The following is a 14,153-nucleotide window of genomic DNA, read 5'->3' on the forward strand; positions in this document are numbered from 1 at the left end:
CTGAAATTCATCAGGTGCAGTTTTGACTCGCACGGGACCCACGTCCCGGTAGAGATTCCTAGCCCCGTGTACCGTGATGCCACCCCCACCCGCTGACAGATCTGCGCTTTGGAAATGGGGGGGTTGGGTTGTGATGCAGACCCAGCAAAGTGCCTTACACAGAGGGAGCGAGAAATCCCTTCTCGGAGGATTGGGTCGAGAGGGGCTGGTTCTGTAGCGTCTGGGCACGGTGACTCGGAGCCCTTCCTGGAGGTAGCCTGTTCTCCGTTCTACTAAAGAACCTATTGATATTTCGGTAGAGTTTTAAAAAAATTAGCCATGGAGTTAATTGTTTTAAAGTGCTTGGATTAGGAAAAAACATACTTGGTAAATTTTAACCTTATCTAATTTTGAAGATTTATCTTTTCATTAATATAAAAGTGGATGGATTGTGTTATATTTCTGAGGGAGAGGAACGGTGTTCCCAGCAGTACTAATGAACACGTAAAAATCCATGAGGATTTGGGGGCACCTGGCCGACTCGGTCAGTGGCGCGTGCAGCTCTTGATCTTGGGGTCGTGAGTTTGAGCCCCACGTTGGGTATAGAGATTACTTAAAATTTTTAAATCCATTAGGATTTAGACTTGCAGATAAAATGTACCTGAAATCTTTACACATCATTCTTTTTTATTAAAGCTGGAACCAGGAAGGGGAACGAACATTTATGAATGCCTTCGATGCTGCCAGGCCTGTTTGCAGCATTCTGCAAGGACTCCTTAATCCTAGCACCCTCTGTAAAGGTCCCAGTTTCATGCCATTTTACATGGAGGGAACCAAGGCTGGGAGACTGAATAGCTTGCCTGGCTGTACAGTTCACATGGGTGATGGAGCCAGGACCCGGACTGTGCCTCTTCTACCGTGTTGTCGCCCGGTCAGCCCTGACACTTACCTCGAGCACAGAGTTGTACCGTCTCCGACAAAGCCCGGATACCGCCTCTCCTGATCCTTTTCCTTTTCATTAGCTCGTTGACTGTTAGGTATATTAATTACGGCCTACCCATATAGAGAACAAGTAGAAGGTGGACACGGATGGCAAAAGCCATAACACCTTTGCTGAGCTGAATGATTTTTTTTTTTTTTTAAGTAGGCTTCATGCCCAGCATGGAGCCCGATGTGGGGCTCGATCTCACAAACCTGAGATCAAGACCTGAGCTGAGACCAAGAGTCAGATGCTTAACCGACTGAGCCACCCAGGCGCCCCAAGCGTAATGATCTTTTCAGAACGTTTCAAATACCCACATGAAGAAATAAGCTCTTGGGTTTACGTTTAGGAGCCAGGTTATTATGTTTTGGAAGTAAATGTGTTGGTGAATTAAAATCAAATTAAACAAGGAGGGATGACATGTCATTAACGACCATAAAACACTTTTGTTCTATTTCAGTTACGATACCAGAAATGCTTGGTAGCCAGGCCGCCTTCACAGAAAGTTCGACCACCTCCTCCGCCAGCAGACTCAGTGACCAGAAGAGTCACAACCAATGTAAAACGAGGGGTCTTATCCCTCATTGACACTTTGAAACAGAAACGCCCTGTCACAGAGACGCCATAGCTGCACATGTGAAAGGATTCTGGAATATGTACCTGAAGATTGAATAGCTACACTAAAGAAGACGAACTGATACCTGGCCTTCCATTCAGTTGCTGATGCTTTGTCTTCAGAGAATTTATCCTTAACCAAACAGTGTTAGACAAGCATGTTCCTCGTCTTGCCACCATCATGTGATATGAAAAGAAGCATGACTAATTTTTTTCCTATCAGTCAGATACATCATGAGCAGTGGAAGGTCTTTTTCTTACTGTAAATATCGTGAACATTACTTGACTTCACACACACAAAGAATGTGGCCACACCCCTCCTAGTGAACTAATGCTGAGTCCTTGGAGCGAATGACGCCTGAGTTAGTTTCACTGTCTTCTTGACTGGATCTGTCACAAGCAATGTTTAAGTCCTACAGCACTTTGCCCTGTTTCCAACATTGGAGTTGCCACTGCATACCAGATACCATTGAATTGCTGTAAAAATAGGATGATGAGTTTTGCTTCAGTCTTTCATGAAATCAAACTTTTTGGTTGACAACATTGGCTGTTGGCATCAGTACAGAAACCAACTGGCAGCTTTCCTTGACGAGCTCTTTGACACACGGACACCATTTCATGTCTACAGCTGTTTGTGAGATGTTGGGGAAAAAGTGAAACTTCAAAATTGAAAAACAAACCAAATTTGAGAAATTAAAATCGAACAAAAGATAGCCTTTCTTTCTAGATGGTTTGCAAACCGATTATTAAAAAAAAGAAAGATGAAAGAAAATCATAATGCATTCCGGGTGGGACATATTTCAAACTTCTGCCTTATATTGTACAATGCAGCTAGAGAATTATAGTTCACGATGGCCATTCTACATGAACAACATTAAAATGAAATATTCCTCGTACGCCTTTCATCCTTAGTTTGATAATTAGCCAATATGCAATTTGGAGTTGAGGAAATGTCATTTATATTTTGGATCGCCACCACCACATTATTATGTTGGTCCTCCTAGTGAAACGTTCTGCTAGGATTCTGTATCCAGCTCAGTCTTACCCTCATGCTTTGTGCCCAGAAAGCTGTCTGTCCATCATGTATTGTCCATGGCAACAAATTACATTAAATCGAACCTTTCTGAATTTATGTATTTAATATTAGAATTTGTTAGACTTTACTAGATATATTTTTAAATTTATATTTTTTTCAAGATTTAAAAATTTCATATCAGAGCAAAATATACATAGCAACAATGGACTGCTTACAAGTTTCCCCAAAATAGCATTTTCCTGCTTCTCTTTTCTCACCTCTAAAGATACACAGATTTAGGCTCTTGTTGACATTGTTGTCGTAAAAGGAAGTTGCTAAGGAGACCAATCTAAATATTAGTCTTAGTTACTTTTTAATGTCAAAATTAACATTTTAAGGCATCCAGTTATAAAAAGTAACATTGTTTATCCACTGGGATGTACTTGTTAAAACGGTTTCCACATTCTTATCCCATTTGAGTCTGACGAGGTAGAGAAAGGTATTGAACACATGTGAGAAATAAAAATATATATAAAGTACCAAGAGGCTCAGTCACGTAGCCTACGATCTCTCAGAAGTTTCGAGAGCCAGGACGAGAACCCACGCCTCCCAGCTCCGTTGTCAGTCACACTGCTTCCGCATCGGTGAGGTAGGGTCTCTCCACAGTTACCCCGGGCACATCCGGTTATTGTCAGGAAATCTGAAGTCCCTGTAGAAGGAGGGGGTACATCCAGGTTCCTCACACAGTGGTCTTAATCATAAAACCATTGCCCCTCAGTCCAGGCCTCTCCCCCTGCAGTGTGCCTCAGCCGTGTTGTAGAGAGCAGGCTCCTACCTGCCGTACAGCCTGTTCGACGGCCGAGATTTTCCAGAGACGGTGTTACTTGTGGTAGAGATAGTCCTAGCTCATGGTACTTAGCCACCAGAGAACGTAATGGAGGAGGTGGCCTCCTGCCTCTTCCCTCAGAATTCTGGAACTGTTCGCTAGCACTCTAGTGTTAAGAACAAAAACGATGCCACCCTAGAAATGAACTCTCCTTCTCACCAGCCCGTGTGCTATTCTATCTGAAGTAACTGGTGCCATCGTAAGAAATTATTGTGTTAAGAAAATCCTTACTGTGCCCTTTGAAAAGCTGTTCACAATTCAATCTCGATGGTCTTTCATCTCGATCTCCACAGCGAAAGGTTTTCGTGTGATAAAAATTCTGAATAAGTCACCCGCTTTTATATCGGAAATCTCTACCAGAACCCGCTGTTCGTTTTTAAGGCATACCTTTGTTTGTTTTCAGGATCAAGAACACTGAGCTAGCTTTAAGTAGCAAACTGATTGATATATGCAATTATGGGATGTGTTAAGATGAATGATAGTCTTACCCACCGAAAACTTTACTGCAGATGTTCTGTTTTGGAAATAGCTTTGCGTACTAAATGCAATTAATTTTGTAAAATTCATTACGTTACACAGAGCGTTCAGACACCTTCTGCCATGGCCAAAAAGTACGTGTGACAGTATGTGTGTATTTGTCTGTGAGAGGGCGCGGTGTTTCACCCGACGCTGTGGTGACACTTGAGTTATCTATGCATCTTCTTTAGACCTGCGACGCGGTGAACAGGCGGCCGTGTCCGCCATGCCTCGTACGTCTTACCATTGTTTTAATTAACCTGTTAAATACGGCTTGAAATATTTTTATTTTATTTATTCTATTTTTACTGAAATATACTGCATTATTGTGTTAATGTATTATCTTTACTGGATAGCATCTCACAGCGTATCCAGGCCTAAGTAATCTCAGTGAACTATATACATCGCCTAAAAGGTGGTTTTGTAATGATTTGTAGTCACATTTTTATTGGAATATGTAGAAGAAATGGCAAAATGCTTACAGGTCCTTTTATTTTTTAAAAGCAGCTAGATAGACGCAGACTCGCCACCTCATCTATGTGCTCCTTGGCAGCGTCAAGGGCAAGAGCCAACATGCCTGTGGCAGAACTTCCCTTTGCAAACCGAAAGTACTGCTCGGTGCTTTGTTTTTATATCCTTCACAGCACATGTGATCTCGCCTACAAGACACAGGTCCACAAGCCCTTTGTTTCCACCTGGATAGAAGGTCACCCGCAGCTACTTAGGACCATTGTTTTTGTTTGTGTCTGATTGCATGAAGGGACATTAGACTCACTTCCATTAAAGTAAGTTCTTCCTGATAAACTGTTGGCACTGCTACTTTTTAAAAAATCCACTCTGATTTCATGATGGAGATTTGTAAGACAATTCGTCACAAGGTCACTTGCTAGAACGCCAGAAATCTTTCCTCCTTTTCTCGTATGACACACTCATTTCATAAGCATCGCAGTACACATTCAAGATTTCACAAGCAACATGAAAAACATATCCCTGATACTAGCACAATTTAACTAGTAAAACCGTCAGCTCTCTAGTTTGCCAGGCTTCCTTAACCTAATACCCAGCTGACGTGTGTGTTATACAGCCAGGAAAACGAAGTTTAATTTATTTCCGCTTCAGAGGAAAGATTCCGCTCACACTTTATCAATGAGAGCACTCCCTGCCATCCAAAGCACCTTGTTTATCCTGAAAGAACGTTTGCTTTTGCTTTCTGCCCCGTTTGCTGTTGACCACTTTTACACATTTTAATGTAATATGTTGTGAGAATAAACTTAGCTGCATAAAATGTCTGGCTCATTTATCTGACATCTCAATCCTATCGATCCAGGAATGGAAATACAAGTGTAGTGTCTCCACGCTAGTCATTTTATTTTCAAATGATTCTTACTGCAAATTAAAAATCATTTTAGTAATGAAAGGTTCTGCTTTGATTGTTATTGCAGATTGCCACTGGGTAAGAACTAGAAAGTAACTTTGAGTAATTTATCACATTGCCCTTATTTGGCGATCGGGAAGGACAGCTGGCATCCTTGGTCACCAACTCAAGACTTGCGTAAGCAGTCTTTCTCGTATTAAGATAGTCTAGCTTTCGTTCCTTTCAAGAACCTGATGTCAGAGAATGAAGAATAGGCGCACGTGGGTGGCTCAGTCAGTTAAACGGCTGCCTTCAGCTCAGGTCATGATCCCAGGGTCCTGGGATCGATCCAGCCCCACATTGGGCTCCCTGCTCAGCAGGGAGTCTGCTTCTCCCACTCCCTCTCCCTCTGCCACTCCCCCTGCTTGTGCGCACTCTCTCTCTCTAATAAAATCTTAAAAAAAAAAAAAAAAAGATAAGTGGAATTTAGAGTATGTACCCATTTTTTTGGTTCATCTTGCATCTCCCCCGCCCCCAGCCCAGTTTCTTCTTATTCTTTCAAAGGCAGTTACTCTGAAGGAAAAAATTTCATTTTGGTTTCAGGTATTATATCAGTGGTAAGTAATTCAGATAAAATTTGCTATTGGAGAATCTACCGGTAAATTCGTTATTTTAGATTTTTGCAGCACTTTAAGAAGCTGAAGAAAGGAAAATGTGAGTGTAATCAATATTCTCCTTCACTAGAATTCTCACGCTGTTTTTATCCAAAGTCTTTTTCCTTTTTTACTCTACAAACTTAAATAATTGATCATGTCCTTCTTAGAAGACCCTCAGAGAAGAACACTATAGGCTTAATGAATCATTCAGAATCTCCGTCTATTTCTAAAGAGAAAAATAGTGACAAGATGCATGCTGAGATATTGAAAATAAGGGGCTTAAGTTGTGACAGGACGTGAATCATAAGCATACCAGAAAAATATCCTGAACTAGTCCTCCACAATGAGAGTTCTTATAACATCACAGAAAAGAAGTATCTCAGACCTGCTACTTTGGACGATGGAATACTTTTCAGCCTGGGGCAGGAGGGATAAGTGCTTCCAGGGATAAAATACCAGCTCTTGACCCAACAAAGTTCAATTCTGCGGCACTAGCTAGTGCTCCAGAGGCCTGGAGTGCTCAAGGCCAGACAGTAGGGAGTATGAGGAAAGACCTAATCTTTGAAACAAGGTCTCTATCATTTTTGATTTTTGAAATCAGTAAATTAAGCTAGGCATTTAAAACATTTCTGTGCTTTTTGAGAATCATAACTGAGAATTCCTTGGGGATTTAAAACAGAAGTTCAAGTATTAAAAGGCCTGTTTCCTTTCCTCACTGACACATTCTGATAAATGTAAATTTTCGCGAAAATAAAGATTACTACTAAAATGAAATTCACCATTTTGTTTATCCTCACTTCAAGGGAGAAAAGAAAGACTAGAATATTGAGCTAAAGTAGACCTAGAAATTCATCTTGAAGAGGATAATATTCTACTGAAATCATGCCACGTGAATTGAACATTTAGGAATTTACATAACACTGTTCAACACAACTGGATTCTGAAAATAGAACTTTATATTCAAACTTTGTGTCTATGAACATTTTTTAAACAATAGGTTTCATAGTTGTAACTTGCTTGATTTAGTGTCAATTTCTGTTTCCATGATGAAAAAAGAATCAATAGACCCAGAAATGATAATCATACCAATTCTTGGTAGGCAATTGGTAATACATTCAAGATGAACTGACTTTTAATATAATTAATATAGTGCTACAATATATTTTAATTGTGCATCAGAAGTGATTTACCAAAGTCTAATCACCGTGTGCCATTCGGAATGACTTGTAGATTTGACCATTTTACCTGATCTTGGAACGGAATCAGACATTTTTATGGATTTCTTCAATAACAGGTGTCACTTGTATTCAGTTTTGCCTCTTCGTTAGAATTACTACTATGTAGATGGTAATCTGTGTACAGTCACTTTTTTACAACCGTATCTGGCACGGGCAGCAGGAGAGCCATGTTCCATCCGCTCGGGATCCTGGAAGCTCAACGAGGAACTCTTCGCTCTGGTACTAAACGCGCAGCTGAACTACCCACACCGGGGACTTCGGGCCCGCCTGTTCTTCCCGCTCCTACTCAATCTCAGCCACAGCACGAAAACTCCCGCCGTCCCACGTTTAAAGAATGTTTTGATATTTAAGACGAAAAATCGACCTCCATAGTGATTGAAAATGTCAAAACACAACGAATAGATACGGAAAAGCAAGCTAAAGTCGGTGTGAGAGGCCAGCATCTTTGCCCCAACCGCGCTGCCCAATAAACCGCCTCAAGTCTGTTATACGGCAGACCGTGTTTCCCTTCAGGAAAAATTGTGGCAGCTTTCTCTTAAAACAGTGTCCTGAGTCCCGGCTGAAAGTTAGCAAGAGGGAGACAAGTTCTAACAGCTGATACTGAGTCTGCAGCTGGACGTTCTAGAACAGATCAGCACTGAGCTGCTGAAGTGCGGGACTTTGGCTTGTGCTGAATCACCTACATTATTGTTTCTCACTTGTCTTAATTCTCTTGAAGGTAATATCACATCTAGAAGATACTAAGTGACCAAAAGAGTGAGTATCTTGTGTGGGGTTATCTAACCTTCAGAGAAATACCAGACTTTGAAAAAAAATCAACTGCTCTTGACCCCTGTAAAAAAACACAAGACAGTCAAAGCCATGGTCGAGGACGCCTGAGTAGGGAGGAAGGTAAGTTTTCTTTAGGCTTTTCCCCTCTTCTGCTTATTAATGGTGAGGGAAAGTAACCGGTCTTGGGTCCAGCCCAATGATAGTAAAAATGTTGAGTTGGTATCTGAGATTTGATCCCGTGGGGACTTGAAAATGGTAACATGACTGGAGGTAAAACAATCTCTATAGGCTTCAGGGCAATCACTCTGTCTGCCGGGCGAGGCCTTACGAAGTTTGTCTGCCGCTCATGCGGGCTGGGGTGCGGTGTGTTCTTCGAGAACGTCGGCACTAAGGGATTGGCGGCAGGCTTGCTGGGTTTTCTGACCTGCGAGGAAGAACCGGCGGAAGTCGCGTTTTTCTGAGGAAGAGATGCTTTTGTTGTTAATGTCTCTGACCGATTAGCATTTGCGTTAGTTTCCCGACTCAGGAACTCTGCGATTTTCATCTGGATGCCGTTATTGTCATTAGTGGGAGCTTTCGGCAACGATATTTTTGATTTTTTCTTCTTCTTCTCCCGTTTCGAAGATTTACCCAACTCAATTCCATCCAGGAGACCCTTTGCTGCCGCACGGGCCAAAACGTCTTTCACAGACACTGTCTCCGATGGGTCTCGCTACGATTAAAAGAAGCAATTACTAAATGTCAGCATTAACTATTAATGTGTATATTACAGATTCTCTCAGTTTCAGTAAAAATACACGAGTATCTTTATTACTATAGAAGAAATGGTTTTTAGGCCTTAGTCCGGAATATATCTCATAAACCTCAGCAAATGACTTTTTTTTTGTACTTTAACTTCCCCATTTGTAAATCTGATAGAAAAAAAATTCTAGAGCTTATTTCTTCCATGTAAGCTAAGATGAACTAGATGCTGGCAAAGTGCTTGGAAAGTAGGGGTGGAGCGCAGGCAAGGCAGGAACGCTCAGGAGGAATAGGAAGATAAAACGGGATTTGGGGGCGCCTGGCGGGCTCAGTCGGAGGAGTGAGCAAGTGTCGATCTCAGGGTCGTGGGTTCGAGCTTGGGCGTAGCACTTCCTAAAAAAGTTGGGTGTAGAGCTTACTAAAAAAAATAAATACACACAAAAAATAGGGATTTTTGTGCCACACAGTAGTAACTCTTCCTCCTGTCTTTTAGCTGTTTATTTTTTTTATTATGCTCAGTTAGCCAGCATATAGTATATCATTAGTTTTTGATGTAGTGCTCAGTGATTCATTAGTTGCATATAACACCCAGTGCTCATCACCACACATGCCGTCCTTAATACCCATCACTTGGTTACCCCATCCCTCCACCCCCCTCCCTTCTGTAACCCTCAGTTTGTTCCCCGGAGTTTAGAGTCTCTCATGGTTTGTCTCCCTCTCTGATTTCTCCCCCTTCAGATTTCCCTCCCTTCCCCTGTGGTCCTCTGTGCTATTGCTTATGTTCCACATATGCGTGAAACCGTGTGATAACTGACTTCTTCTGCTTGACTTATTTCACTTGGCACAATCCCCTCTAGTCCCATCCATGTCGATGCAAATGGTGGGTATTCATAAATAAGCACATTACAAAATGTTCACAGAGTACCTAGGTTCCTCTTTATGAGGTTTGTTGTTTCTTAATTCCAAAGTATGACATGGATTGGAATTTTTCCCCTTACCTCCCTTGTTAGAACAGAAAGAAAACAACCATTGGTAATTCCAGATGGCTCCATTCTGAAAAATTTATCAGTAGACAGATGTATTTCCTTTAAGGAGCACAGTGGAAGGACAGGAGGACTCAGCCTGCAATAGATGTGAGCAAACACGAAATGGTTAGAATGGCTTGTCTGCCAATTGAGAGAGACAGTAAATTGCAACAATTTTTCCTCTATTATGTTTTCTTTCTTTTTTTTTTTAATTATGTCACCATACAGTATATCCTTAGTTTTTGATGTAGTGTTCCATGATTCATTATTTGCGTATAAGACCCAGTGCACCATGCAATATGTGCCCTCCTTAATACCCATCACCAGCCTATCCCAGTCCCCCACCCCCTCCCCTCTGAAGCCCTCAGTTTGTTTCCCAGAGTCCACAGTCTCTCATGGTTCATTCCCCCTTCTGTTTACCCCCCCAGAATAGAGAGCCCAGAAATGGACCCTCGGCTCTTTGGGCAACTAATATTTGATAAAGCAGGAAAAAACATCCGGTGGGAAAAAGACAGTCTCTTCAATAAATGGTGCTGGGAAAATTGGACAGCTACATGCAAAAGAATGAAACTTGACCACTCTCTCACACCATACACAAAAATAAACTCCAAATGGATGAAAGACCTCGATGTGAGACAGGAATCCATCAAAATTCTAGAGGAGAACATAGGCAGCAACCTCTACGACATCGGCCAAAGCAACCTTTTTCATGACACATCCCCAAAGGCAAGAGAAACAAAAGATAAAATGAATTTATGGGACTTCATCAAGATTAAAAGTTTCTGCACAGCCAAGGAAACAGTCAGAAAAACTAAGAGGCAGCCCACGGAATGGGAGAATATATTTGCAAATGACACTACAGATAAAGGACTGGTATCCAAGATCTACAAAGAACTTCTCAAACTCAATACACGAGAAACAAATAAACAAATCAAAAAATGGGCAGAAGATATGAACAGACACTTTTCCAATGAAGACATACAAATGGCTAACAGACACATGAAAAAATGTTCAAAATCATTAGCCATCAAGGAAATTCAAATCAAAACCACACTGAGATACCACCTTACGCCAGTTAGAATGGCAAAAATAGACAAGGCAAGAAACAACAATTGTTGGAGAGGATGTGGAGAAAGGGGATCCCTCCTACATTGTTGGTGGGAATGCAAGTTGGTACAGCCACTCTGGAAAACAGTGTGGAGGTCCCTTAAAAAGTTAAAAATTGAGCTACCCTATGATCCAGCCATTGCACTACTGGGTGTTTACCCCAAAGATACAGACGTAGTGAAGAGAAGGGCCATATGCACCCCAATGTTCATAGCAGCAATGTCCACAATAGCTAAATCGTGGAAGGAGCCGAGATGCCCTTCAACAGATGACTGGATTAAGAAGTTGTGGTCCATATATACAATGGAATATTACTCAGCTATCAGAAAGAACGAGTTCTCAACATTTGCTGCAACATGGACGGCACTGGAGGAGATAATGCTAAGTGAAATAAGTCAAGCAGAGAAAGACAACTATCATATGATTTCTCTCATCTATGGAACATAAGAACTAGGATGATCGGTAGGGGAAGAAAGGGATAAAGAAAGGGGGGGGTAATCAGAAGGGGGAATGAAACATGAGAGACTATGGACTATGAGAAACAAACTGAGGGCAGGGGATGGGAGGGGGGTGGGGGAATGGGATAGACCGGTGATGGGTAGTAAGGAGGGCACGTATTGCATGGTGCACTGGGTGTTATACGCAACTAATGAATCATCGAGCTTTACATCGGAAACCGGGGATGTACTGTATGGTGACTAACATAATATAATAAAAAATCGTTAAAAAATTAAATAAATAAATAAATTCCAGTTAGTTAACAGTGTAATATCAGTTTCAGGTATAGAATTCAATGGTTCAAAAATATTTTAATTGTATATTTATTCATTCACTATTTGCCTACTATGCACAAGGCACATAAATATTAATTCTCTAAAATAGTTTACAATTTAGTTGGAGAAACTAATCAGTTTATAATAATATAAAGAAGACCCAATAAGGATGCTGAGCCAAGTAGAGATAAAATCACGTAGGAATGTAGAATAAGGTACAATTAACTCTGGCCATGGGATAGCAGATATGAAGACTCCACAGAAGGAGTACCATGGGTGCTGTGTCTTGAAGAACAAGTAAGTTTCCAATAACATAAAGCATTTCTAGGCAGAAAGAAGAACATGAACAAAAGCACAGTGTGTCATAAAAAGGTGTGTTCATATCCTACGATCCAGCAATTGCACTACTAGATATTTACCCGCAGGATACAAAAATACAGATTCGAAGGGATACATGCACCCTGATGTTTATAGCAGCATTATCTTCAATAGCCAAACTACGGAGAGAGCCCAAACAGCCACTGACTGATGAATGGATAAAGAAAGTGTGGTGTACACAATGGAATATTACTCAGCCATCCAAAAGAATGAAATCTTGCCATTTGCAAGGACATGGATGGAGCTAGAGAGTATTATGCTAAGTGAAATAAATCACAGAAATATAAATACCATATGATCTCACTCATATGTGGAATTTAAGAAAGAAAATACATGAACATATGGGAAGGGGGAAAAGAAAAAAAGGACAGAGGGAAACAATCCATAAAAGACTCTTAACAACAGAGAACAAACTGAGGGTTGATGGAGGGAAGTGGGTGTGGGATGGGCTAGATGCAGCCATCTAGCCCATGGGTATTAGGAGGGCACCTGTTATAATGGGCACTGGGTGTTGTATGTAAGTGATGAATTGCTGAATTCTACTCCAGAAACCAGTATTGCACTGTATGTTAACTACCCAGAATTTAAATTTTAGGTAGTTAATTTAATTTAATTTTAATTTATTTAAATTTATTTTAAATTAAATTTAAAAAATAACAATTTTTAAAAATGCATTCAGGGTACAGCAAGTATTTCCACGTGGCTGGGACATAAGGTAAGTAAGGGGATGTAGAGGTCGCTTAGGATGCAGACAGACACATATGACCTCAAATGACATGCCGAAGAGTGACGCAAATGGTGGTTCTTAGTAAATGTTTATGTTGAACTAAGCTGAAATATAATAGCTGTGTAGGTTCTAAAGGCAAGAAAGCCAGTCATTCCTCTCACCAACATTATAACCAACAAATTGAATTTCTGAGGCCTATTCATATATGTGCTCTACCCAAATAGAAATCACCAAAAAAAATTTATTCATGTAAGGTAAAGAATACTCTCTGAAAATAATGATTTCTTACCAATTTGGAACATATTTAGTTCCAGAAGTAAATCTGAAGGCTGGGGTTTTGTCGATTTTAATTTATCATATATTCCTAGCACCTTAAAGAGTGCCTGGTACATAACAAATATTCAGTGTTTAATGCATGTGATATATCTTAGCTATATATGCTGTCTTTTTTAATGGTAATAGTAATCGTAATTAAGATTGGTTAAGTTACCTTATATAAATTGTCCCCACAAAACAAAATTATTTCTAAACTCCAATTTACAGGCCATTTCTTCAAATAATAAGTTAATACCCAGTCTCACACATACCTGACTTAGATGATGACATTTGGGATCTGTGGGTTGATATTTAGCTGAGATTCTGGATTTAGAATTGATCCTGGAGTGGGTGAGGACTTGAGGATATTGAGGTGAATTGGATATATTTCATGCATGAGACAGACATCAATTTTATGGAGGCATCGTGGACTGTTAGGGGTTGAATAGTGTTCCCCCCAAATTCATGCCCACCCAAAACGCAGAATGTGACCTTATTTGGGAAATGGCGTCTTTGCAGATATCATTAGTTAAGATGAGGTAATACCGGAGTAGAGTAGACCCTAAATTCAATATTAGTGTCCTTATAAGTAGGGCGGATACAGAGACACACAGGGGAAAGGGGCCATGTGAAGATGGAGACAAAGCTACAAGCTAAGGACACCACAGATTGCTACCAAACACCACAAGCTGGGAGAGGCATGAAACAGATTCTCCCTCAGAGGCTCCAGAAGCCAACCAACCTCCCAACACCTTGACATTCGGACTTTTGGTCTCCAAAACTGTGAGACAATAAATTTCTCTTGTTATAAGTCACCACGTTTGGGATAATTTGTTGTGCAGCCCAGGAAAATAAGACACCTGGGAAAAGGAATTTTGCAGATGTAATTAAGTTCTCAAATTAGTTAACCTTAAGCTATGCATTTTATCAGGGTGGACTGACCTAATCACATGAACCCTTTAAATCCAGGTTTACAGGAGTTCTTGGAAGGTGGCGGCAGAGTAGGAGGGTCCTAGGCTCACCGTGTCCCACGGATACAACTTAGTAACTATCAAATCATTCTAAATACCCCAGA

General features: G+C 40.8%; 2 protein-coding genes across 9 annotated transcripts in view; one reads left to right on the forward strand and one right to left on the reverse strand.

Annotated features, from left to right (window-relative positions):
* The window catches only part of APBB2 (amyloid beta precursor protein binding family B member 2), a 359,825-nt gene extending 354,543 nt beyond the window's left edge, over positions 1–5,282 (forward strand). For all 8 annotated transcript variants that reach the window (XM_040625039.1, XM_008701425.2, XM_040625040.1 and 5 more), the window contains one exon: positions 1,422–5,282. In XM_040625039.1, coding sequence (XP_040480973.1) covers positions 1,422–1,589 — 168 coding nt within the window. In that variant the 3' untranslated portion in view covers positions 1,590–5,282. The remainder of the gene's footprint in view (positions 1–1,421) is intronic.
* Positions 5,283–5,817: 535 nt separating this feature from the next.
* The window catches only part of NSUN7 (NOP2/Sun RNA methyltransferase family member 7), a 51,851-nt gene continuing 43,515 nt past the window's right edge, over positions 5,818–14,153 (reverse strand). Inside the window, exons 11-12 of the mRNA XM_040625043.1 lie at positions 9,752–9,875; positions 5,818–8,724 (exon numbers count right to left, since the gene is read on the reverse strand). Of these exons, the coding sequence (XP_040480977.1) occupies positions 8,095–8,724; positions 9,752–9,875 (754 nt within the window). The 3' untranslated portion in view covers positions 5,818–8,094. The remainder of the gene's footprint in view (positions 8,725–9,751; positions 9,876–14,153) is intronic.

The sequence above is a fragment of the Ursus maritimus genome, unplaced genomic scaffold, assembly GCF_017311325.1.
Source record: "Ursus maritimus isolate PB19 unplaced genomic scaffold, ASM1731132v1 scaffold_8, whole genome shotgun sequence".
Classification (NCBI taxonomy): domain Eukaryota; kingdom Metazoa; phylum Chordata; class Mammalia; order Carnivora; family Ursidae; genus Ursus; species Ursus maritimus.